This window comes from Gekko japonicus, unplaced genomic scaffold (assembly GCF_001447785.1).
Source record: "Gekko japonicus isolate JY-2015 unplaced genomic scaffold, Gekko_japonicus_V1.1 scaffold1072, whole genome shotgun sequence".
NCBI lineage: Eukaryota > Metazoa > Chordata > Lepidosauria > Squamata > Gekkonidae > Gekko > Gekko japonicus.
In genome coordinates this window covers 244,748-272,275 of record NW_015173154.1, presented here as the reverse complement: position 1 = coordinate 272,275, position 27,528 = coordinate 244,748, and the positions used below count along the sequence as shown (strand labels likewise).

At 45.8% G+C, this 27,528-nt stretch overlaps 1 protein-coding gene across 1 annotated transcript in view; it reads right to left on the bottom strand.

The window, feature by feature from the left end:
- The window catches only part of LOC107119804 (diacylglycerol kinase eta-like), a 206,573-nt gene that overhangs the window by 71,323 nt on the left and 107,722 nt on the right, over window positions 1-27,528 (bottom strand). Inside the window, exons 12-23 of the mRNA XM_015422396.1 lie at window positions 26,286-26,392; window positions 25,409-25,534; window positions 20,354-20,456; window positions 11,248-11,410; window positions 10,539-10,647; window positions 10,244-10,383; window positions 9,969-10,056; window positions 7,512-7,597; window positions 6,518-6,614; window positions 5,089-5,365; window positions 3,299-3,427; window positions 2,357-2,488 (exon numbers count right to left, since the gene is read on the bottom strand). Of these exons, the coding sequence (XP_015277882.1) occupies window positions 2,357-2,488; window positions 3,299-3,427; window positions 5,089-5,365; window positions 6,518-6,614; window positions 7,512-7,597; window positions 9,969-10,056; window positions 10,244-10,383; window positions 10,539-10,647; window positions 11,248-11,410; window positions 20,354-20,456; window positions 25,409-25,534; window positions 26,286-26,392 (1,557 nt within the window). The remainder of the gene's footprint in view (window positions 1-2,356; window positions 2,489-3,298; window positions 3,428-5,088; window positions 5,366-6,517; window positions 6,615-7,511; window positions 7,598-9,968; window positions 10,057-10,243; window positions 10,384-10,538; window positions 10,648-11,247; window positions 11,411-20,353; window positions 20,457-25,408; window positions 25,535-26,285; window positions 26,393-27,528) is intronic.

Here is a 27,528-nt window from a genome sequence, read left to right as displayed (position 1 = left end):
AGAGACCCATCAACACAACATATTAGAAGAAGAAGAGATTGGATTTATACCCCGCCCTTCACTACCCAAAGGTGTCTCAGAGCGGCTTACAAACTCCTTTCCCTCCCCCTCCCCACAACAGGCACCCAGTGAGGTAGGCGGGGCTGAGAGAGCTCTTGACAGAAACTGCTCTTTTTCAAGAACAGCTGTGCCAGAACTATGGCTTGCCCAAGGTCATCCAGCCAGGTGTAAGTGGAGCAGTGGGGGATCAAACCCGGTTCTCCCAGATTAGAGTCCGCGCACTTAACCACTACACCAAACTGGCTTTCAGTTACACCCTGCATAACATCTACATCAAACTGCTGGGAGAGATCATCCATGGATTTGGAGTCAGAAGCCACCAATACGTAGATCTCCTTAACAGATGAGTCAGGTGGGTCATGGAAATCCTGAACAGTCGCCTGGAGAAGACAATCAGATGGATGAGGGCCAATAAACTGAAGCTCAGTCCATGATGAAACTACCTGAGGACTCAGGTGTCAGCCCGTCCTGGAAGGACTGCACTCCCCCTGAAGGAGCTGATGGCTGCTCGATACTGGCTGTGGGATGCTCAGGTCCTTTCCATGGCACACGGTGCCTTTTGCCGGCTTTGGATGGAATCCCAGCAACAGCCATTCCCTGGAAAGTGTAGGTCATGGTAATCCATGCTCTGATCTTTGAAGTTATTCTCCAGTATCCTGAAGATCCCCAAACCGTATCACACATCCAGGCCGAGAAGGTTCGAGGGGCGAGGGGGTCTTTCCTTCTTTCCTTCTTTCCTTCTTTCCTTCTTTCCTTCTTTCCTTCTTTCCTTCTTTCCTTCCTTCCTTCCTTCCTTCCTTCCTTCCTTCCTTCTTTTTGCTGTCGAGTTGCAGTTAACTTTTGGCAACCCCATAGGGTTTTCAAAGCAAGAAGCGAATTCGGTATGCTATCAGCAGCCAGTGCAATGCCTTCAGCACAGGCTGGATGTGCTTCTGCATAGGGAAGCCCATCAAAAGCTTAGCCGCATTTTGCACCAGCTGCAGCTTCCGGATCTGGGACAAGAGCAGCCCCATGTAGAGAGCATTACAGTAGTTCAATCTCGAGGTGACCATTGCATGGATCACTGTTGCTAGGTGATTGCATTTGAGGAAGGGAACCAACTGCCTAATCAGCCGCAGATGGTAAAAGGCTGCCTTGGCAGTGCCTGCTACCTGGGCCGCCATTGTTTTTTTGTTTGTTTTTTGCATCCCCCTGGGGGGAGGTTTTTACTGGATTTTTTAAAGACTACAAAACTACAACAGTTTATTTATTTAGTTAGTTAGTTATTTGCTTGACTTCTATCCCGTCCTTCTCACAAGCGGGCTCAGGGCAGGTAACCACCACAGACCACATCCAACTTTTAAAGCAAATTATATAAGCAATAACAGTTAAAACAGTTAAAACGAGAAAATACCGATCTAGTTAGCAGCAATTCATGGATCTAGTGACGTTAAAAAACAAGCAACAGAAACAGGAAACCCACCAGCCAAAGGTGCGATGGCAGGTCTTTCACATGGGCAGATTTCACAGGGCAAGTTCTCGGCAGGGGAGGCCAAATAATTGCTCAAAGCCCATGGGAGGAAGAACCCTTCCCACCACCCGCGGGGGACATGGATCTCCCGGGGCCTCCATGCGAGACAAGAGGGCAGTGGTAGGAGCCCAGGCGGCCCCTGGCCTCATGCCGGGACCAAAGCTGCTCCCCAAAAAGCCTTTGGCTGTGACAGAGCACAGACACTGCGGATGCCTTTTTTTATCAGAGATACCCAGCATCACTAACAGCAGCAGCTTGCAGGGGCAGTCTTCAACAGGAAACAGAACGTTTGAAAGGTTAAGGAGACCATTGCCTCACCACCACAGCCACCTGCTCTTTGACCCGCAGGCCCAGAGGCTGCGCTGTGCAAGACACAAAGCCTTCTGAAAGAAGGACCCCAGAACGACCTGTGACGTCCAGTGCTGCCTTCAGCAACACTCAGCCAAACAGGGGTGCAGGTACAGGCTGATCTACCAGTGCTCACAGCACAGTGCCTGGAGGAATTTGCAGACTGTTTCACTGATTTATGAACTCAAGACAGGCATTCCAGAATGGGCTCGAGTCAATATCCAGTAGCATCAAAAATATTACCTTCACCATCACAGCCCATTTGTCTGGAATCTTGATATCAAATCAAAACTCAGATCAAGGTGCAATTGCTTTCGGAACAGGGGACAAAGCACTTGCATACATTAGACATCAAACTACTTTGACACGTCCGGGGGGAGGAACCTGGTACATGACCAAACCAATGAAAGAACTAGCCAGCTGCTGCATCTTTGTTACCTGGACAAATTATCCTTGTGTTAAGCACTGGCAGGTTTTCTTTGCTGGCTGTGCAGGCCGGAGCAGAAAGTGTGCTTGCATGGGAAGAAATACGACTTCTCTGTCCATCTGGAGATCTGGAGGCAGTTTTCACTGTTTAGAGGGCGCAGAAAAGAAGAGCGGATGAACAACATACAGGTTCCTAAATACAGATAAACACAGAAAGCTTTTATGACCGTGTTACTGGTTTCATGCACTGATCGTCCAAAGTTTATTCAGAAGTGTTTTATATACTCCTCCCATGAGGAAGAGGGTGACTTCACATGCTTGAATCTTACTTTACTTTGACCGATTCCAGGAAGATTACGAATGAATGAGAGGTCAAGAATCTATTTATTTTCTTGATTTACTTCACTTCAGGGCCTGCCTTCCTCCCTGAACGGGGACCCAAAGCAGCTTGCATTGTTCTCCTCTCCTTCATCTTATCCTCACAACAACCCCATGAGGTGGGCCAGGCCCCAGGTCACCCAGCGAGCCCCCCAGGGCAGGGGGGGGATTTGAACCTGGGCCCCCCAGATCCTAGTTTGAACTAGAATCTACAAGAAGACAGGATGTGTGCTGGTGCAAATTGGAACAAAACTGTACAAATGAAGCAGAGTGATTTGTTAGAAGAAATCCTTGAAAGCAAATATTACGCTGGATGTAAAATACCGCGAATGAGCAGAGGCCACAGAACAGGATTCCCTCTCCCGCTGCAGTGCACCAAGCCCTTCCTAGAGCTCAGGGGACCCTGACAAACAGCTGGGGGGTGAAGCTGAAGTCAGGGTTTCCAGGTTGGGGTGGGGTGGGGTAGCATAAACTGCCCCCCCCTGCAAGAGTGCCTTTTGAGTCAGTTCACGGTTCAGTAACTGTCACCGTCCGATTTCAAATGGATATGCAAGAGTTTGTTTTCTGAATACTTACTTGGGTGAGATTCAATTTCCTTTGTGTCTTCTTCTTTTTCTTCATCTTTGGACTCATCCAGTTCCTTGCTATATTCTGTTGGGGTCTGATTTACTTGCTCTTCTGTGTGGGCATTCTGCTCATCCACAACTACAAAAACGGAGGGATGTGCAAGCACACAGACGGTTACCCCTTCCAACCAAATGGACTGGTAAGACTAAGCAAAGCTTTATCTATGCAAGGGGGGGGGGGAACATGCACAATTTACCTACTACCTCTCCCCAGAATTTCAGGGTGGGCTTGTGCACTCAGTTTTCATTGAAAAATATCACAACCAAGTTTGAGTCCAGTGGAACCTTAAGACCAACAAAGTTTAATTCTGGGTATATTCTTTGTTGGTCTTAAAGGTGCCACTGGATTCAAACTTTGTTTTGTTGCTTCAAGCCAACACAGCTACCCACCTGAAAAAATCTTGTGTGAGTCAGAAATGCTTATATTCCTCCTGTGTGCATTTGTTGTTATTATAGAGCTAACTTGTGGTAAAAGAAGAGTAACTTTATTTTAATGATCCTTTACTTTAATGATACTGCTCATTTAGCCTACGGGCCTTGAGCCATGTCAAACTAAATACAACAAAAAATAAATACTTTAAATAGCCAAGCAGTTACTGCACTTGAGGTCCTTTGAATTTAATTATGTGAGCAAAAAATCTGGCTACAGCCACTGTAGCTCCTAAATCCATGCCTGCCTAATCTGATAAAAGTATCAGCCAAAGCACTATTTCCTTTTCAAGAGGACGGCATCTCCCATTCAAATGAGAAGTGTGATCTACCAGAAAATCTGTCATGCCACCTCTTGGCAAACATCCCTAACTCTGCTGAAACTGCTTTGATGCAAGCCCACAGAAAAGTGATCTCAGTTTTCAGAAACTGCCACAAAGTGGATTGTGTATGTTAAAAACCACAGAATTTTGAATAATGCAAATATATTTTCTCCATGAGAATGAAACTCTTTCTCTCTTTCTGTACTTCTTCACACAACACACAACACTCAGTCACTGAGGCCCACTGCAGCAGAATACAGAAGCCATCAGCTATCAAAGGGGTTAAGAGATATTTATGGAAGCCAGTTCTATCCGTGGCTATTGGCCCAGAGGGCAAAACAGAACTCAGTATTCGAAGGTAGTCGGACTCTGAATACTAGGCACAGGGGACTACCACCGGGTGGGGTGGGGGGTCTTTGCTTGGGAGCTTCCTGGAGCATGTTAACTGGCTCCTGTGGAAAACAAGAGGTTGGATTAGATGATCCAACCCAGCCAGGGTCTTCTTAGGTATTGTATTTAAATATATATATATCTCAAATACACAAGGTTACCAAATTTACATCCTGCCTGACATCTTATTCTTGACACCCAACAACCTCGAAGCAGCTGCCAAATATTTATCACTTTTATCATATATTATCACTACTTATTAGATTAATATTCTACATTCACTAGTTCTTTTTTTAATGCACACAACAAACGTGTTCCCAGTTCCACAGGGAGAATCAGACTGCCAGCTACAGAGAAAAGAAAGCCAGACACCTTGCCTTCATACGGCTTGGTCATTATCAAGGGAGACGTGAGATTCAGCTTTAGGCCCACGGCTACATAGAACAGAGAGAGTGTAAAATGCCACAAATACGAGCAAAGGTTTTCACTGTTTTCTGAGAAGAAGGCGTAGGCTGTATTAAATGAAAACGGGACATCATAAGTGACCGAAGAAGGAAGCGGTGCCACCCCCACCCCGAGAGGCCTCCCAGTCCCCCACCTTTCTCCGCTTGCTCAATCAGCTGCCTGAGGGCTTTCTTCAAGCTGTTTGCTCTGAGCATCAGCTGTTCCCGCGGCTTGAAGATGGGCAGGGCGGGAGCTGCTCTGCTGTTCTCTCTCAACGGGTCCTTGGCATCTGATGAAGACTCTTCGCTGGACGACTCCTCGCCTTCTTTCTCCGCGATGGAGGAGGTGACCAGGGGCCGCACCGGAGCAGCCCGGGCTTCCGCGTGGAGGGCCTGAAGCAACAGGTGGAGCTTCTCGTTCAGTTCCGAACACTGAGAGGGCCACAGACAAACAACCGGGACAGAAGCGCCTGTGAGTAAGGACTCTTTAACAACTGGCACTGTGAGGAGAACCTCAATGAACTCACAGCTTCCTTAAAGGAGGAGGTGCTCAGCCTTGCCAGGCCTGCTGGCCCTTCCAAGGAAGACGTCATTTCAGTTCCAGGGCAGCAACAGCTCCCCTCAGACACTGGAGGCCTGAAGACCTGACAGCCCCCTTGCAAGTACTGAGTTGCCCTGAGAACGAGAGGCAGAGGGAGCAGGGGGGGGGGGGGGGTTCCCTCATGCATCTTTGCCTGTGCTGCTTTTGATAAGCGATGTGGGAGATGTGCAGAAGGTGGCCCACCCACAGGACGGGCAGGGCAGGGCACGGACTGGGGAGGGGCAGCACCTCCTCAGGACAGTGGAAGCCTCTGCGAGAGACCGGCACCTGCCCTGCCCACCGAGTGGAGAGGGGGGCCCAACCCCACACATGGGTGCCCTCCCTCCCTCCCTCCCTCCACGGAGAGCCCCCTGCATCACTCGACCCCTCGTTTCTTTCCAATCCCTCCTCAGACTCCACCTTTTCCGCATAGGTCCTTGGGCACAATCTCTTGCCTGACTGAAATTAACATAATCTTGGGTCACTGGGAATAAAGACACGCCCTCCCCCTTGTTTCTACCCAGCTCCCTCTCCTCCTCAGCTGTTCCCCTAAGGTCAAATTTTAAATGGGAAGGTCACCTTATATTCTACAAAGCACCCTGCACATGGATGTACACAACAACCACAGCAACGATCAGTCAAAACCCAGACTTAGGAGCCACGGTGGCTTCTGGAGTCCTCTCCTGGGGGAATTGCTGCAGGGCACCGTGGCCACGGATCTGCACTCTTTGCTCTCCCCCCCTACCTGGCAGAAGGGCTAGACTGGGGCCCAGCAGCAGCAGCAGCAGCAACAAAACCACAATGCAGCCTCCGTGGTTTCAGCTGGAGAGTGAGGAAGAGCCCAAATTTAATCCCCTTCTCTGTAAGTCAATGGAAGCTGTGAGATCTATTACTACACTATACCAATAAAGTACAGGTCTCCTGGAATATCTCAGCATAACAACAGATGAGAGAAATGGGGGAACTGAAAGGGGGGGGCGGGGAACTGACATCTCGGTGCTTACTTTCATGGCCATAGCATCAGCTTCTGTGTTTTCCATTGGCCGCTCACAGGTCTTTCCTATTTTGGCAACAAAGCCTTTTACGGTTTCACATAATATCCTTTTGTGAATGAGACAGGAGTGCCAAAGCAAACAGAAAGGGAATGGATGCAGCTGAAACATTAATTCTGTATGCACTGTATAAAACATAACATAGTTTAGCCAGTCTAATGAAAACCCAGTAAGAGAGCAATCATCATGCATTCATATTTCACTGCTGATATGAAGAGGCCCTTGCGCTTCTCGCCCTCCCCCCCCCACCGTGGCCCCTTTCTCCACTGCCTTGCAGGTCACAGAACCCTCCTCATCTCCCAATTGCTTCTCCCTACCATGTAGAGCTGCAGCCTATCCCAACCCAACCCTTTGCTGGGATAAAAAAACAGCACATGGGAGTAAGTCACGCCTACAGGAGCGAAGACCACCGACACCACCACCCCCTCCCGCCTCCGCCCCCCCCCTCCCCCCCCCCCCCCCCCCCCGAGAAACAGAAAGTAGGCAGCAGCATGACGGGATCCGTGCTTGTGGCAGAGTAATAAGGTGAGCTCTTCATGGTAGGCCCACTTGAGCCCAAGGTCCAACTCATGGAAGCCAGAGGAAGACAAGAAGGCACCTCACTACTTTCACCAAAGGAAATCTGGAAGCGGCAGGGCTACTATTTTATCCTAGTCACCTTCTAGGATGAACAAAAACACAGCCATTGTAGAATTACCCTTAGCAAACCTAATGCTGATCTGGATGTTACTTACAACAAGGGGTGATGAGACAAGTAAAAAAAAAATATTCTTGCATACATTCTATAGTGGATGCTAACCACATTTTTTGTACAACAAATTCAGAGTCCAATGCCACCTTTAAGACCAACAAAGGTTCATTCAAGGCATGAACTTTTGTATGCATGCACACTTTATAACATTTTTTGTTATACACCATACTTATGTATTAAATTTATTCAGCTTACTTGGCAGATGATATGACAACTGAGTGCTGATCAGAGTCAAGTATCTTAGCAAGATGAGCAGCAATGGAATCCTCATATGCAGACATCTAAAAACAAAGCACACGTGTTCATGGTAATTGTAAAAGAGTGGACTCACAAGCCAGTGTTCCTTTGTGTTCCCAGGAAGTCGGAAAGCCCCATGGCTGTCCCACCATCAACACCCCTCCGCATTACTCCATGCGTGCGTGTGTGTTTGAGTTTGTGTGTGTGCCAAAAACCAACAGGGTAGTAACATCAGGAAACAGAAGAGTATCTCCTGCTGGATGGATTTGCACATCTAGTACTCAATATCTGTTATTGCCAGTTTAAGACTCTGCTTAGTTCCCACTTTGCTCCTCCTAAAATCTAGCACAGGGATGACTTACAACACTTTCACAATTTTCTGCTATCATGCTCAAGGGATGACAAGCTTACCCACAGTTTCTCAAGAACAAGTCATGTCAGACTACATCTATCTATCTCTCTTTTTTTTTTTTTTGACAAAGCTACTACCTTGCTGAATCAGGGAAATTCTGTAGACATAGTTTAACTTGATTTCAGTAAGGTTTTTGATAAGGTTCCACGTAATATACTTGTTGACAAATTGGAAAAATGCGGTTTGGATCCTATGACTGTTAGGTGGATCTGGAACTGGTTGACAGATTCCACCCAAAGAGTGCTTGTGAATGGTTCCTCATCTTCTTGGAGAGGAGTGACAGGTGGAGTGCCTCAAAGATCTGTCCTGGGACCTGTTTTGTTCAACATCTTTATCAGTGATTTGGATGAAGGGATAGAGGGAATGCTTATTAAATTTGCAGATGATACTAAATGGGGAGGGGTAGCAAATAACGGTAGAAGACAGAGTCAGGATACAGGATGATCTTGACAGGCTGCAAAACTGGGCCGAAACAAATAAAATTAATTTCAATGGGGATAAATGTAAAGTTCTGCATTTAGGTAGGAAAAATCCAATGCATAATTATAGGATGGAGGAGACTTGTCTTCACTGTAGTATGTGCTAAAAGGATCTAGGGGTGTCAGTAGACCATACACTGAATATGAGTTAGCAGTGTGATGCGGTAGCTAAAAAGGGAAATGCGATTTTGGCCTGTATGAACGAAGTCCAGATCATGCAAAGTGATGGTACCACTTTACTCTGCTCTGATTAGACCTCACCTAGAGTATTGTGTTCAGTTTTGGGCATCACAATTTAAGAAGGATATAGACAAGCTGGAACGTGTCCAGAGGACGGCAATGAAGATGGTGAGGGGTCTGGATACAGGTCCTATGAGGAAAGGCTGAAGGAGCTGGGTATATTTAGCCTGGAGAGGAGACGACTGAGAGATGATATGATAACCAAGTACTTGAAGGGCTGTCATATAGAGGATAGTGTGGAGTTGTTTTCTGATGCCCCAGAAGGTTGGACCAGAACCAGCGGGTTGAAATTAGATCAGAATAGTTTTCGTCTAAACATCAGGAAGAACTTCCTGACAATTAGAATGGGTTCCTCAGTGGAACGGGCTTCCTCAGGAGGTGGTGGGCTCTCCTTCTTTGGAGGTTTTCAAAGAGAGGCTAGATGGCCATCTGACAGCAATGTTGATTGTGTGAACTGAGGCAGATCATGAGAAGGGAGGGCAGGAAGGGTTGCCTCAGTGCTTAGTTCTGGTGGCCCTTTCTTACGCGCCCGGGGAAATGCTGATGGCCACTTTGGGGTCAGGGAGCAATTTTTCTCCAGGCCAGTTTGGCCGGGGATCCTGGAGGGGTCCGACAACAATCGGAGGACAAAGTAACATTTATTTATTTTTTAGGAAGAAGAAAGGGTAAAATAAAAAAGATGAGAGAAGGAAATCGAGCAAAAAACTGAGGAGAAAAACTTCCCCTCACACAGAAGTTCCCAGACTGGAGCAGATCGACTGATCAACGCAGAGGTCACAAGAGAACTGGCGGGATGCTGGGGCTCCGCCCTCTGGGCATGCGTGATGGAGGCACGCGCATGCCCAAGGGAGGGGGCCCCAAATCTCTTTCGAGCTTTCTAGAAGTTTCCTGGATTGGGGTCGACACAGGCACCATTCCCATAGGTGTGATGCATAGAGACTGCGACGAAGATCACAGTATTACAGAATAAAATGTTAGATTTCCAATTTCTATCAGAGAGAAGATTGGATCAAGTGCTGGAAAGAAAATGGAATTTAATAATATTTAGTGGGACATGGATAAAGGGCCATAAATCTATCAGAACAGATTATATAATTGTATATCATTCAACAGTGAGTAATGTTGTTAGAAACAATAATGTGGAGTTGACTGATTAAATTATGGTTATTTTTTATATATAAACTGTGTATAATTTTCTGTTTTTCTGTTTACGTACAAATTAAAGTGTACCTGTCACTTATTCTCCTAATTTATGAATTCTTGTTTAAAAAACACAAATTTTACCTGACATTCCTCGGTCTCCTCTTCTGGGGTAACAGGAAGAATAGATTGTTTTGATATTAATTTCAGTTCATATGACATTATGCTCCACCTGAAAGAAAAAGCACATGAAACATATCTTTTTAATATTTCCAAATGTTCATATCTATTCTGCCAAATCAATTATATTTGTTTTTTGCGTAAAAATTTTTTACAAAGTACTTCTTTATTCAAAACACCAAACCATAATTCAACCCACGTGAATAAAGTAATGAAGGAAGAAATACAGGCTTACTTACCGGTCCAGCATTTTAGTGCTTGCTCGTTCTAACTTCTCCAGGACCTGAGGAAGTTGTGTTTCATCGTCACATGAGCCCCCCCAGCCAAGGACACGGGCAAGGTCATTCCCTGTACCAAGCGGCAACACTCCCAAATGACACTAAAATTGAATAAGAAATTCTTCTACTGAAGGTTGGGTTAAAAGGTTTAAAACGAATTATAAAATTCATTATAATTCAGAGCTTGTTTTCTTTGCAGCAGCTTAAAAACTAGTCTCACTGCCCCTCCACAATAGAAGAAGCAGCCTGTACTTGCCTGTTTGTGTAAATTAAGCTTATCAATTTCAGACAACACCCAACCAACACTTCCATCTCCTCCACACACAAGGATTCGAAAATTGTCGAACTTCTGAAATAACCGTAAACTGAAAAGAGAATGCATTTTCTGAGTTGAAATCCACAGATAAATTCATGTTTTCATTCCCCAAATATCTGATAAATGATGAAGTTTGTTAAGGGACAAATCTATGTAAAGAGCTTCTCCCCTGGAAGTACGACCATCATCTGCTGGTGGTGTTGTTACAGTCAGGATGACATGATTTTATGGAGTCCTCCTCCCTACTTCCTACTCAACAGGGACATGTCGTCAATCATGGCTTTAAAAGGTCATGTATGAACGGGCCCGAAGCCATCCTAACAAATACAATGATAAAGGGAGAAACAAACACTCCTGCTACTGTATACTTACAGATGGGTCAGCTGAAGGTGCTGAGGCACCGCCAGCACCTACCTCCCATCTTGGGCCCCCCATCTTGGGCACTGGGTGGTGAGATCACCACTCGCACAAGAGGCAGCGATGGACACGAGCGACATCTCTTGCATCCTCCGTTGTGCCCCCCTCCCTCCCAGTATGGTGCCCCAAATTTTATGGAATAAAGTATGATTTAATAGTGCTAAAGCTGCAATAATTCCAACTGAACCCATTAAAAAAAAATCACAGCTCACAGAAAGCAGAGTCTATTTACCCTAAATGAGGTCCTCCATTCATTAAATCAAAGACCTGAGCTGGATTCAGTGACTGTTTGAATCGTCTGAGAAATTTGACTCCCTGATTGTCTCCACTCTTTGAATTAACAAAAACCAAGAGAGGACTGGCACAGGAGGGCGGGCACGTGGCTTTCCAAAACCCTGTAAAGAAAGGAAGGCAACATTATTGATAAGGCGGAGATAGTCCCCCTCCCCTCCTCACTTGGCCAAGAAAGCAGCACCCCATCGAGAAAGTAAATTTGCATGTTTCCTCTTACAGACAACATGGGGGGGGGAACTACTCAGGTATGCCTGGTGGCGGTGGTGGAAAGTGCTGTAAGCTGTGGCTGACGTATGGTGAGACTCCACAGGTCTTCTGGGGTCAACAGAGGTGGCCATTGCGATTGCCTGCCTGGGCACAGGGCCCTCCGCTGAGCCAGCCTGCTGTCCTAGGCCACTTTTACTGACTCTCATCATTCGTTTGACGTCGCGGAGAGTTAGCAGATTATTGCAACAGCTGGTGTTTCTCTCTCTTTCCCCCTCCCTCACTCTTTTTCAAGGGCACATATTGGGTAAAACCTATAGAGTTTTTTTAAACAACTGAAAAAATAATTTAGGTGGATTATTATTCAGGAGCAGCTTGAGAAACAATGAAAAGCTCATTGTGGAGCTGGCCAGGGAGGTAAATCCACTATTACAAAAGTTGGAACACAGAATTCACCAGTGCTATTTAAGAAGGCCAACGAATGCTTGGGCATGCTGTCACAGGATCCTGTTTCCCACTGTAATCACCCAGTTGTTCTAGGAGGCCCACCATAGGATCCAGAGGCTGAGGAATCCTCCCATTTCACACCCACCCACACCAAAAAAACATCTGGCACTCAGAAATACGGCATGGCCGATAGTCATCTAGGGACCTGTTGTTAATCAATTCTATTCCTCCTTTAAAGCTATCTAAGCCACTGGCTATCACTAACATCCCGAGACAGTGACTTCCACAAGTTAACTAAACATTGTATGACAGAAGACTTCCTGGTCTGAATCTACTGCCTATCTACTTAGTTAGGTACCCCCCACCCCCACCACCAAGTTCTAGTACTTGGGGAGAGGGAGGAACAGTTTTCTCTGCAATTTCTCTGCACCACACATCGTGATCTACATTGTTTACTTTCTTATTTTTTTTTAATCAAATTTATACCCTGCCCTCCCCACCGAAGCAGGCTCAGGGTGGCTTACAGAAATTAAAACACATAAATAACCATTAAAACAATCACAATCCAGATGATTTAAAGTGGTCTGGGAGTATTAATGAGACGGTGTTTGGCGATGGTGGCAGCAGGTTGATGTCCTGTCCTACTGATCTGCTCCTTGTTCTGTTTCTTCTTATGTTGATGACTTTAATGTGAATTTCCTATTATTGGAAGAAAATAAGCCCACCCCCCACTTCTTACAATGGTTTGAGATACTGCATATCCGTCCAGATTAGCATATGTTATAGGAGATGGGTATTAGCTCCACAACTGATAAATGTATTGAAACATGGGTATTCTTTGTGTACGGCTGCGAGAGTTCGACCCTAAGGAAGGCCAAGCACTGAAGAATAGATTCTTTTGAACTATGGTGCTGGAGAAGACTGTTGAGAGTCCCTTGGACTGCAAGAAGATCAAATCAGTCAATCCTGAAAGAAATCAACCCTGACTGTTCCCTGGAAGGCCAGATACTGAAGCTGAAGCTCAAATACTCTGGCCACCCAATGAGAAGGGAGCCCTCTCTGGAGGAAAAGACCCTGATGCCGGGAAAGATTGAAGGTCAAGGAAGAAGGGGACGGCAAAGGATGAGATGGTTAGACAGTGGGGAATGTCAGACAGCCGATATGTTCCGTTTCAGGAACTGTTCACTAACGGTTTCTGAACTGACATTTCAGACAGAACCGTTTTAGTAATGGTTCCCTAACGGAATATATTGACCCTTTCAGACACAAACGCTCCTGTCCTGTTAGGGAAGCGTTCCTGAACCGTTTTACCTGCAAACTGCTTCCAAACGGTCTTCAATTTTCTATACCATTCCTGAAGCGCTAGGGGGTGCTGTGTAAAATGCCCCCATAGCACTTCCTCCAGCGATGAGGTTTTCCTGCCCTTTTTCATACGCACAGGCAATCTCTGTCTTTTTTTAAACCTTCTTTTAAGAGCACTATAGCGCTATAACACAACACCAAAGCAGCACAATAGCGACCCCATTGGAATGCCTGGACCACTGAGATACATGAGATCACTACATCTGGGGAGAACAGGGATTTCAATGGAGTACAATGCCATGGAGTCCTCCTTCCACAGCATTCGCTATATGCCTGGGAACTGATATCTGTAGGCAGGAGATAAGCCATAACTCTGCAATGCTCCCTCTAAGCTGTGGAGTCCTGTGAGCAAAAATTCCACTTTGTGAGCTACTGGCATTAGAACTGTAAGTTATTTGGCTATTGCATAAATTAGTTTGCTCTGGAGCCATCCTTCCTGAGCTAAGACAAAAATGTGTGAGCCGGAGGCTAAAAAACTGTGAGCCAGCTCACACTAACTCAGCTTAGAGGAAACACTCGCTGAAAGTACAGGGGATCCTCAGGTCCCCCCTGGAGGCATGGCATCCCGAAATGCTGGCCATCAAAAGGAGGATGCTGTTTGCAAGCCGGGAAGGAGATAATGTTAAAAAAAAATGCTCTCAAACTGTGCGTTCCCGAGCTTCCACTTCCTATTTTTAAATCCCCCAATCTCATGTATCTCAATGGAGTCCAGGTATTCCAATGGGATCACTATTGTGCTGTTTTGGTATTGTGTTATAGCGCTATAGTGCTCTTAAAAGAACATTTAAAAAAAGACGAAGATGCCAGTTTATGGCGGCGCACTGAGCAGTTGCACCTCCCGGACCTCCCGGGGGTGAAGCTGCGCTCTGGCCGAAGGAGGAGGTGCGCAGGATCGTCACCCCCCCAGAGACCCGGCTGAAGGGGCTCTGGCCATGGGACTCTTGAGGGGTTGCCTCTTCGCCGGCGCAATGCCGGGGAATTGAGGCGCCTCTCCGTCCCGAAGATTCTTCGTGCTATGATACCGAATGGAACCAAGCGACGCTGACCGAGGCAAGTGCAGGAGGTCGAGTGAAAGAAGCAGAGCTTAAATGAGGTCTGAGGACCAACTATGAACGTGAGTTCAATCTAAGCATTTAAATAAAAGGGTGTGGCCTATTATGCTAATGAGTTTCTGCTGGGCTTTTTCTACAAAAACAGCCCTGGCTGAAAGTATAGTTGTACCACACCCAAATAAAAGCTTTTATGGTTCAATCCCTGGCATCTCCAATTCAAGGATCTGGAAGTAGGTGATCTGAAAGACCTCTGGCTCTGGAAAGTTGTGGCCAGTCTGAGTAGACAATATTGACTTTGGCACTTTCTATACTCACTGTAGCTTACTCTGGTGAATCCGAGCAGTTGAGCCTTTAAGGTTAACTTCATTTTATGTCTCCCTGCCCTCTGCACTATTCTTTTATCTCCAGTTTACTTATTTTATTTTATGTATTGCATTTGTATCCTGCCCTTCCCACACACGGGCTCAGAGAATCTGAAGGAGAAGATTGAGTGAATATTGGCCCCAATGACAGAGATGAAGGCGGAATCTTTGCTGAGCGATATGGATGTGGCCTACAGGTCATATTCAGGATATATAAAGAAAAACAATCTGCCTGGGGAAATAGTGATAAAAATCTCGAAGAGATGTGTGAGGGATGCTATCTTGAAAGCGGCATCTGGAGCTCCTTTGAAAGTTGGAGATAATGCTATCAGAATCTTAAAAGACATTCCATTTGAAATAAGACAAAGGAGAAAGAAGTACAAAGATTTAATTCTTTTTCTCCAGACAAACGCAATTGGATACAGATGGCTAACACCAGAAGACATGATCTTCAAAATCAAGGATAAAAAGGAAAAGATTGACTCTGTTCAGAAAGCACGGAAATTTTTGAGAGTCCAGATGGGAGAGCCAGAGGAGGAAGAAAACGAAGGGATGGACAGTAAGTCCAGCGGCAAGCTGGACTCAGGGTCTTTATCAGAGAAAGGGGCAGTCGCCCCTAAAAGTCCTTATAAACTGCGGAAGAGACTGGGCAAGGGGAAATGAAGGCTGAAGGACTCTGAATTGTGACTTTGAAAAACTTTTTTTTTAATATACTAGATGCTTAGGGGTCTTTCGGGTTAACAGTGATAGTTGAGATATGAAAAAGATAATACTATAGTTGAATCAGTTCATAATGGGATCAGCGTGATTGAGAGTTAACGTGTGCCAAGCTAACTAGATGATCTCCTCTCTTGGGTTTTTAGATAGTAGTGGGTATCTTTTCTTTATCCCTTAATGTAGTCCCCTTCCCTATTTCTGTTGTAGTTTGTAGTCTTTATAAAAATGCAATTAAAAAAATCCCCTCCGGCGGGCCAAAGGGAAAAGGAAAAAAAAGACAAAGATCGCCTGCGCTGGCAGAAAAGGGCGGGAAAATAAAGCAGCGCAGTCTGAAATGCCAGACCGCTTCAGAGGCAGCTCCTTACCAGTAGGGGAAAGGCTGTGTGAAATGGCCGCCCCTGTACTGGTTTACTCCAAGACGGTACAATAACGTCTTAAAAATAATAGTAATCCTTCAATTTATTGATCGCTCAATCCTGCAGAGCTTGCTGGCTCTGAGCGATTTACAGTTACTCAATATTACGAGGGAGTAACAATGATTTGTGGGATAGTGGAGGACAGCATATATACATCTTAATTCACACACATTTGCTGCCGATGAGGGTAATCTGAAATTCCCCAATGTTATTGATGCAACAAGCATGAGATTAAGCAAACTCCAGAGGACGATGGAGGACAGGTGGGCCTGGAGTGATGTGGTCCATGGGGTCACGAAGAGTCCGACTCGACTGTGCAACTGAACAACAACACATTCTTTGTGATGTGACTAGAACAGTAATTGTCAAGACAATAAACAACTTTATGTTATTTGTCTTGATGTGTTTACGATGAATCAAGATATACTGATTAGTGATTTTTATTTCTCCTTGTTTATCCTCTTTTTACATCTTGTTCAAATTTGTATATGCATGTTTTTCTTTCTGACTGTGTTTTTATCATAAGTTTTAAAAACCCATTCTGACAACAGCAGTTAAGTTCAGTTTCTACACCTACTTATTCTCCTCTGACCTTGACATAACCAAACTTTAGAATCTATTGGTAAACTATGGCTGTGGTCACACACACTAAACAATCCACTGTCAGTGCACTTTCCAACTGGATTTTACTGTGTGAACTGGCAAAATCCAGTTGGGAGAGTGCATTGTAACTGGATTGAAAGTGGATTATTTAGTGTGTGTGACCGCAATCTATATGTGGTTATGTAATCCAAAGTACTTGTAAAAGGCCTGTTTTTAATCCCTGCAACACCAAAAAATATCCTAAAACAGACTGTATATAAAATGAAATTTATATGATGCCAAATACAATTGAAACCATATTTTATCAAAAAATTTCCTGCAAGTCAACTGATATTAGTTTAATTGTCCTTTTCCTAACCCCAAAAGTCCCAAAGTCATTACCCTTTCATCATAAGGAAGTTTTTCCAGTCCCCTGATTTCTTCTGCATTTTTTGCAGTGCTACAATATCCTTTTTGAGATACAATAACTAGAACTTGTACACAGTTTTCCAAATGTAGCCATTCCATAGGGGAGGAAGTGGAGAAGAACCTACTAGCTGGCTGGCACTAGTTGGGTAAAATCCGTGTCTCTTCTCCGCTCCTCCCAGGTAGTTGAGGCCTGAGAAGGCCCAGATGTACTTCTGGCAAGGGGAAGAAGGATGGAAGAAGACGGCTAGCGGCAGCGGAATAAGATCTGTCTGAGTTTTGTTTCTCTTCTGCTCACAGATGCATGAAGCATTGGACGTGCCCACAGGTGCAACCTGAAGGCCAACAGCCAAAGTGTTGTTAGCCCAAGAGTTGTAGCCTACAACCGGTAGGAAGACCTTCTAGCAGAGAGAGGAAGACTTGCTCTTCATTCAGAAGTCTTTCCCCTCTTCTCCTTTTTGTTTCTTTTGATTTTGTTTTGTATTGCTACTTTGGGTCTCCATTGGGCAGAAAAGTGGGATATAAACAATTAAGCAAATTAATAAAAATAAAGAAACCATAGACTTATGATATTATGGCACTGGCCATTTTATTTTCAACTCCTTTCCTAGCATGAAACTTGCTCCTTTCCTAGCATGAAACATCACCGCCTCACACTGAACCAAGTTATCCACCACAACCCCAAGATCTTTTTCTTGGATAGACCACTGATCTATCTCTATCTATCTAGTACTGCTCATACAGCTATCACCTCAAGCAGAAATCAGAACCAAAGAAAATATGTTAAAAGACCTCACTCAGTATTATTTCTCTTATATTTGATTATTGTGCCTGTGAATTTTGCCACTGAGAGGGCGACACGATCATGGGTATCTGATTGTAGCCACGACACCTGGGCTCACGCACTTAGCAGTTATTTATTTATTTATTTATTTTTAATTTATTTGTTAAATTTATACCCCGCCCTCCCCCGTAGGGCTCAGGGCGGCTTACATAGTATAAAACTTGCTCATAAAAACATCAAATACTTTAGTACAAAAATACAATATACAATTTAAAACCCAAACAAACAATAAAGTGCTCAACTACATAGCATCCATTTCAGAATATCAGAGAGGACAAAACCACAAAAACCAAACATACCCCGGTAGGCATTGCATAGTAGATGTTGAACAGACAGTTCCATGTCTTTAAGTAAAGGGGTGACAAAATTAGCCCTCAACTCATCCAATACAGGGCACTCCAGAATCATATGTTCAATGGTTTCGACTGTATGATATGAGCATCTGCATGTTCTATTAGAGCATGATACTTTACTATATCTGCCCTCCAAAACTGCCAAGGGAAGAACATTCAGTCTTGCCAAAGTAAAAGCTATTCTTAGTTTTGGGACTGGCAATTGATAAAAATATTCTGGTAGTTGCATCGGGAGGGCAATTCCCAAATGAAGTGTCGAACATACCCTGCGCACCCTAATAGGCAGGGCTATTTTTGGGCAGGAACACACAGGAACGGAGTTCCGGCTGGCTCCCAAGTTGGCCACGCCCAGCAGGAACTCATTAGCATAATAGGCCACACCCAACATCAGAAACTTATTCAGATTGGCTACATTAGGGGTGTGTGGCCTAAATAAGTCCTGGGTTTTGACAACAAACAAGGTGAACAGAATAAGAGGCAAAAGGTGGGTGTGGCTGGATGACCTGGTAACATGGGGGTGTGGCCTAATATGCTCATGAGTTGTGTTGTCGGGGGTGGCCTAATATGCTAATGAGTTTCTGCTGTTGGGTGTGGCCTATTATGCTAATGAGTTCCTGCTGGGCTTTTTCTACCAAAAAAGCCCTGCTAATAGGCGTACTTGTAACATCCAATTTCCTTACAGATTTTTAAAATTTGTCTTCTAATGTCTTTAGCCCACTGATTAGTGCATTTGTGAAGTTAACATGTTTTACATGTACTGACATTGAACCTCATTCGCCATGTTTTTGCCCATTCACTCAAACTGCAGTGTTTCTCTTGGAGGTCTTCAGAATCCACTTTAGTTTTCACCATCTGGAATTATTTGGAGTTACATCCTCTGTCATGCACTAACTAACCAACCAACCTCAATTCAAGAAATTCTTGCCCTTACTGTTTTCTTCTTCTGTTTGTATAGGTAGACACGTGTTTATGTCAACTGCTGCTAATAATCCTCCCAGACATTATCTGTTGCCATCAGTACTTTGGTATTTGGCTTATATTGTACAACCGACTCATCTGCATCAGTTCCCACCGGAGCCGGAGGCACGAGGTGAACAGAGGTGGTCTTGCCCTTGCCCTTGCCCTTGCCCTTGCGTAGTGACCCTGGACTTCCTTGGAGGGTCCCCCCTCCGAGGACTGACCGGGGCCGACCCCGCTTAGCTTGTAAGATCTGCTGAGGTCAGGCTCGCCTGGGGCTACCCAGGTCAGGCCCGTTTAGACTTACTGGGCCCGACTGCCCCTCCCCCTTGTTTCTGTGTCTATCTGCTAACAGAATCCACTTCATGTGCCTGACGCTAATTCTTCAATTAATCTGTTAGTCAGTAATGTTCCCACAAGACTCCTTCTCATTTCAATATCAGAATGGTTCATCAGAATTTGTAAAGTGGTATTAATGACTGAATTAACACACTATGTTGGCTCATAGAATTATGTAGATTAGTGTATTGAAAATGGGTAATTTTAAAATAAGTTTTAGAATAACACATTTCAGGGAATTACTCACTACCTGTGATTTTAAGATGTTATACAATGTCATACTCTTACACCACATTTTTACTCTCCTTTTTAAAATTGTTTAGTGTTAACTGATGTGAGGTGGTTGCATTTTGTACTGGGGAGGTGATAATAGTGCAAAGTTACCTGCAAGAGGATCCTGAAAGATAGAATTATTTTAGATGTTGAGGAGTTTGAGAACCATTGCTTAAAACAAATTCACTGCTGTCTGGCTTCTAATTGTACCGATGTTGTTGAATTATGTCTTTATGGTTTCACTGCATTTCTTGCAATTCAACATTTTGTTAGCCGCATTGCATATCTGGAGCAAGTTAGGATATGAATAAATATTTAACTACATGTGATAAAACAACTAAATATTCATTGAAAGATGCAAGTCTACATATCCCTGCAATGTGCCCATAACAAGCCATCCATTTCGGTCCTCATCACTGAAGCCATCTTCATCTTCCTGTTTTATGTCTTTTCACCTTCAAAGCCCAATAACTGCAGGACTGCATTTTTTTTATTTTACTCAATGATGCCTTGATGTTAAGTTCTTAGGAAAGAAAATTATTACGCTGGTGTTACAATTCACAAGCCACCATGAACCGGAAAACTTAATGTGGCTGAATTAGGAACCCTAAGAGGTCAAGTGCCCTTGCGCCCAGTCCTATTTCATTTCTGTCTTGTAGAACACAACACAGCCATATCACAACAAAAAACATCTCCAAGGTCCTACGTACCATCAGAGTCTATGGTGTTCAGTGCTGTAGGAGGAATTATGGATACTTTACATTGGCCGAGTGGACACTTGCGAGGATACAAATCTCGGCAAGCCGTGTGTACCTAGAAACAATTTAATCACGGATTATTAATGTATCCCCCACTATACAATCTAATTTCATGGCAAAAGTTAGAAGCCCAGATACTGTGATACAGTAAGATATTTTCCAAGGACAACAATAAAGTTCTGCACTTGCACAAGTGACGGAGCCCCAGAAGGTCCGCATCACATCTGCTCCAGCCAACAAAACATACAGCAGCCCACAGGCAGGACAGACTTCCAGGCTTTTCTCTCCGCTTGGGATTGCAGCACCCCAGAAGGACGTCCCAGGTTGCTTAGCCATAACTGACGCTTTTTAAGTGACCATCAGATATGACTTTTGCACCTGCACGGAGCTCCCCCTGGGAACATTCTAAAGCAAGAGAACCCTTGATGAGAGTTTTGACTTAGCTGCGCATGCCTCCATGGACAGGATTGGTGCCCTCCCATTCCTTAACAATTGCTAAGAATCCACCAGCCCGCACTGTTGCATGGCTAAACAACATCAGTTACAGGAAAGTAACTGTATTATTTTGCCGTTACTGCACTGGCCCATGTATGCATAACTAGAAAACTGATGTTACCAGTAAGAGAGGACTGCTGCTCTGAAGATGACATCTGGCACTGTGCACCCATCAGTAGCCTCCCCCAAAATTGAAGCTTATACAAATTCAAAAGTGATCCTGCTGAGTAAAGAGGTAATTAAGCTTCTAGTAGGAATTTCTTTCAATCACACTGAACAATTTGCTTTGCAGCTTCAAAGCAAAGAGTATCGGGTTCCACAAACCAAGTGCAGTCTGTGAAGGGAGAGCCAGTCTGGTGTCATGGTTAATCTGGAAGAACCGGGTTTGATTCCCCACTCCTCCTCCACTTGCACCTGGCTGGATGACCTTGGGCAAGGCGTAGTCCTGTCAGAGCTGTTCTCTCAAAAGCAGCCCTTGAAAGAGCTCTCTCAGCCCCGCCTACCTGACAGGGTGTGTCTGTTGTGGGGAGGGGGAAGGGAAAGGCGTTTGTAAGCCGCTCTGAGACTCCGGAGTGAAGGGCCATGGGGTAGGAATCCAATCTCTTCTTCTTCTTCAGATCTCCACAGCAAAGGGATATTTCGTGCACTTCAGAGTGGGGCCCAGGGATAAACAACCAGGTGTCATGAATTTCTGTTGTATGATTTCATTCCCACTACCCTGACAGTTGAGAAACATGATGGGGAATATACATCATTCTGACAGAGACTGGAATTAGGGACTACCTGAGGGGAGAGAAATGCTATAACACCATCTTATCCTTTGGCATGTTAATGACCTGCCTACGGCCAGGAGTGGGAGCGGGTGTGGCCTCCTCAGAGGAGGGGAAGGGGGCTCCTGCCTACCGAGGGCCAGAGGGAGTCGGCAGGACAGCGGGAAGCCTCGGAGCCACTCCCAAGGAAGACTCCCAGCTCCACGGAGCATCAGAATCAGGGAATCGGGAGCCCTCCAACTGGAAAGTTTGCCTCCGGATCCCAAGGAGATTACAGCGAACCTATGATGAAGCCTGGACAAGATGGTGGCGTGCCCATTTCATAGCCTGAGGAATATGCCACCAAACAGCCTCACTCAAGAGGAACAAGCTGAGCATGAAGCATGTCGTCGAAGGCTTGCGCAACGTCAGGTCCCACAATGCCAAGACCACGGCCAGACAGCCCGGGAAATCCACAACAACCAGCGAGCATGAAGGCGCTACAGGATTAGGGCCTCACTCACTAAGAACCCTCAATGGCGCCTGTTTGCTGACCATGAAGCATTTCCCTGATAAACTCTTGCTTCTTCTCTTCCAGCTAACTTGTCCGTACAGCTCTCCTGCCCTGGAGACAAGCCCAGAATACGAGCACCGTGAGCAGCTGATGGGCTGATGAATGCTTCGTTCTCCTCATCTTCCCTGTTGGGTATTCTCAACTAAAGCAGCCTATACCTTGCCTGATCAGGAACAGCACACAGGCACAATAGAGACAGATAATGAAGCACATACAGCTTGCTCACAGATGTGTAGCAGGTGTGCAGCCAAAGGCCAGAGGTTCAAGAGCTGCTGCACCACTGGTGGGAGTAGACTGGGTGCCCTTATTTTAAAAAGGAGAAATCACAACCACATGAGCTGGTCTCAACAGACCCGCTCCATCAAACTTTTAACTCGGAACTGAAGGATATAACGTAAGACAAATTCTGTCAAAGTGGGAAATATTCAAATTACATTTGTCAGAACACCACGGTGAACAGTAATCTTGTGCTCAGACGAGAGTCCAAGAGCCACGGGAAAGGGAAGCCAGTTGGTTTTGCTAGCTGAAGGGATTGGGCGAGCCAGGACTTGGGTCAGCATCTTGGTGCTCTTAAGGCGATATCTGTGCGCTCCTCTGAGTATCAGAGGGAGAGGAAAGACACCCCCGTGGCCTCCTTGGCCTCCTTCTGAATACATCAGCTGGAGTGTGGGCAGGGCAGGGCGACCCCACAGACGGAGAGCACACGGCCTCCCCACGGATGGCTCAGCCTTGTCAGCTACCCCTCAGCAGACCAAGAGTACTGCAGGTTATGCACCAAAATGGCAAAGAGAAAGGCAGACCCCCAAAGGGTTTGCAAGGCTGTGCCCTCCCTCCTGCTTGCAGATACAATCCCTGGTAGGCTACAAATGAAGTAAATGAATAACACTGTTTGTTGTCCACCTTACCAAGGATGAGCAAACAAGGCAAGGGGAGGCCCCTCGCACTGCCAAACTCTGAAAGAAACTATTCTGTGCTTTGTTCAAGTCCCATGAAGAACAAGGCCTCTGCAGTGAGCTCCCAGGGCCCATGACTTTAGGACCCGCTCTTGCCTTATGCCAGCGGGCAAGCAGGTATGAAGCGGTGCCACGGCTGTCAAGTTGCACCTTCTGACCAAGGAAACACACTCCATTCCCGCCTAGAATTAACCTCCAGAAAAGCACTATGAAGTAATAAAAAACACCCCTCACAAAGACAAACACGTAGGAAAGTGCAAAGACCACAGCAGTAGCAGCAGCTCTGAGAACTGAGCAGAAAGACACCTGGCCCTGGCCCCTTCACGTGTGTACAGACCATCAGAGCGCGGCTCCCGAGGAGTCCCTGCGCCCCAGTGGAAGCTCTAGAACGTTCACAGCCACCAGATCTGCTTGTGAGAGTGCACAGAAAACTCAAGGGGAAACCAAGAGGCTGCCACACACCCAGAAATCCCCAATGCATAGTCAGTGGACTGCGTTAAATGTTTTAACTAGCATTTTTCTGATAAATGGGGGGGGGGGAGTTAAAGGTTTCAGTTTTGTATAACCATGTTAAGAAATTTATCAACAAACAAAAGTTGTTCCTGAGACATAAAGCAATAAAAATTATAAATAAAAATGCAATTATATTTGAGAAGAAAACGGGATGTGAAAACAAACTTTAAGTAATGAGAGTGCAAAAATAGTTAAAAATAAGGAGGTGATCCAAGAAGATCCATTGTTTAAAGGTCAAAACTTTGTTTAGGTTCAGCTGGGAATCAATCAAAGAATCAACTGATTAACAGAGGAAGATAATTTTTTACTAATAAAGGTACCTTTGGGGTACCAATGGGGTACCTTTGGTGCCTGCGTCGGAGGTTAGGAGCTTGGGAGTGCTCCTGGACTCCTCCTTGACAATGGAGGCCCAGGTAGCAGCCACTGCCAGGTCTGCATTTTACCATCTGAGGCAGGCTCGGCAGTTGGCCCCTTTCCTCGACCGTGAAGACCTGGCTACAGTGATCCATGCGACGGTCACCTCAAGGCTAGACTACTGTAACGCTCTCTACATGGGGCTGCCTTTGTCGCTGATCCGGAGGCTGCAGCTGGTGCAGAACGCAGCGGCTAGGCTGCTGCTGGGCCTCCCCAGGCGGGAGCACATCAAGCCTGGGTTGAAGGCGCTGCACTGGCTGCCAATAGCATACCGAATCCGCTTCAAAGTGCTGGTACTTACCTTTAAAGCCCTACATGGCCTGGGTCCGACCTACCTGAGGGACCGCCTTTCCCCGTATACACCCCCAAGAGCACTTCGGTCAGGGACCCAGAGCCGTTTAGTGGTTCCGGGTCCCAGAGAGGCACGATATGCTGCAACGAGGGCTAGGTCCTTCTCAGTGGCGGCCCCTACCTGGTGGAATGAGCTCCCGGAAGAGATCAGGGCCCTGCGGGATCTCATGCAATTCCGCAGGGCCTGCAAGACGGAGCTCTTCCACCAGGCTTTTATGTAGGGGCCGCCGCTCCCACCACCACCAACGGTGGAAATACCATCAAGTAGGAGCGCCCCTGATAGCCCGGCGACGAGGTGCACTATGTGAAATTATATGGCAGCAAGATCAGCTGATAAACTTGGACAAATATCGCCGGAACAACTATTATAATATTATCGACAGGGAGTATTCCCTGTAGGTACCAACTGCGGACCATCTTGGAATTTATAGTATTTATAGTATTTTATTATTATTAATGGTATGTCATTATTGTGATTGTGATTTTACTGATTTTATTGTATTTTATGTATGGCTTAGGCCTCTGTAAGCCGCCCTGAGCCCGTTTGCGGGGTAGGGCGGGGTAGAAATACTTGAATAAATAAATAAATAAAGTCCGAGAGTTAAGAAAATACGTCATTTTTGTAAGCTCTTGATTCCATTATATTATTCTAGTACGGAACAAGAAAGAAAATACTAAAAACTGTCCATTTTAAACAGTGAGAGGTAGCTTTACAATACTGACTTCTAGTAATCTAGTAACTTCCTTAAATATTTGATTAAACTGTTGAAACAGTTGATTAATCATTGGCTCATTAGTCAATTCATACCTTTTGTCAAAATCAAAGCTTTCCAAATGAGAGAGACCGTGTATAGGTAGAAAAGAGCAAGAGTTCTCTCTCTCTCTCTCCTCCCCTCCTCCCCTCTGTATTTTAAGAGCAAAGCAGGCTCAGGGAATATAATAGCCAATCTGAACCTACCATAGTTTTACACCAAAGGCATTTCCAATCTTGCAGCCGTAGAACACTGCCACAGGTCTTGTCACAGACTGCACATTTGGCACTGACAGGCAGATTTCCTTCTAGCCACTGGTGAGGCATAGCTACCTGCAGGGAAGGGGTTACAGTCAGGGGGGGGGTTAGGTGCATCACTTCCCTCTACTTTCTTCCAAACTCACACGGCTCCTCCTCGCCCCCTCACAAATAATTTTTGCCACCTTCTGTTTTGGCAGCAGCCCCTCACCCCAAACTGCATGCTCTTCCAGAGAAGCCACACGTCAGATATGAGATGGACCCCAGGTGCCCAGTCCTGGCCATGCGCCATCGACATCCCGAGTATACTTTCACTATAACTTGACCCTCTACATCAACACCCAAGGGAGCAAAGGGTCAGTCCCTAAACTTTAGAGCTGCACACAGGAAGAGAGAAAGCTTTCAAACCAACTCTGGGGAGTCCCTGTAACTTGTCAGCACTTCGGCAGGGAGGCCATGACAGTTTTCACTCCAGTGCCTCATCCACCTTCTAGCCTGGCTACCAGCCTCCTTCCCACTGGTTCTGGGGGCCACTGAATCAGAGCTGGGAAACTCTGCAATAAGAGGGATGTCTTGGCAGCCCTGTCTTCACTGCCTGGAATGCCAAGATGGACAAACCATGAAATATAAATGTAATCAGTAAGTATATGAAACACATTCCCATTCTTCCTCTACAGGACAAACCCAGGCTGCCAAGCGGTCACGAAACCACTGGCCACTTCCCGCAGATGAGGGAGAAGCTGTGGAATGATGAAGTGTTGGCAATGGTTTAACAACTAAAAATGACACTTAGACCGTGCCACCTGCATTTCTGAGAAATACTTACACCATCTTCATCTTCAATAATATCTTTTCCAATCGAAGTCAACGTTGTCCACTTGCAGTTGTTCACTGCCCTAACTGCACATCTTTTGTGAGCCTTAAATTTGCATACTAGAAGAAAACAATCACATATTGCTTACTGAGACATTCCTTGACAATAGCTCTGGCACATTCACATCTTTCAGAAGTATGACCAAAACCAGATCACTGCTTTATCAAGTAATATATATGTGTGTGTGGGAGAGAGAGAAAGAGAAAAACATGGAATCTAGGGTTATGTAGCCAAAGCACAGCGCTTCCACTGCCAGAACGCTCATCTTCATGTGGAGAAATACTGGGGAGAAGCAAGAAGGCTGGCAGACTCACCAGGCAGAGGAAGAGCCTCCCTGTCAGCTAGCTGCCATTGTATCTGAGGTTACCTGCTTCACATGCCTTGTGCTCTTCCCCCCCCCCTTTTGGGTTTAGATTGCTTCATTATGCTTCTCTGTGTTTTGCGGAACTGGCCAAGGTCGTGCAGCTGGTGGGGGGGAGTCGGAGCTTCGCTCAGCTTGTTATGGTTATCTACCCTGTGAACTGAAACTGTGTTGATGGTACTGGACTGTTACATTCCCATGGAATAGGCGCGCGTTTACGAGTTCTATTCCCGCCAGCGGGAACTGGCCTCATTGGCCCAACATGGTCCAAATCCCTCTTATATGCTATGCTTGTGTATTGGTAGTTATTCCTAACAATGTTCTTGTTCCTGTCTGAACCATCGCTTTGAAATAAACCTTGCTTTGATTCAAACGTGGAGTTATTTCGAATGCCTGGGGATCCAACAGTTTGTTAGGAATCTACCTTTCTCTATCATCCCAAATCGGACGGCAGTCATGAGTGGGAAGGAGGAGAAAACACCTGTCACGGAGGTAACTCCGGTTCCGTCTGCTCCCCTAGTCACGACGGCCACCGAAACGCCGGTGACTACATCAGGACTGACAGGGGCCGTTGGGGGAGCGATCCCGCATGGCGCATATTATCCATGGCCGCCGCCTACCCCATCGAAGTGGGGACGGGGAGATGAGGAGCAGTGGGATGACTGGTCTCTGTATGACTCAAAAGGGACTAAAGAGACTTTTTCTCACAGAGGCAGTGCTCTCTGTGAAAGCTTGTTTGACAAAGGGATGTACCCGGGAAGGGATACCGGGCGTCCCGAGAGAACATCTCGACGGGAGGACGAGATGTGGGCAGCCGAGAGGGAACTTAGAAGG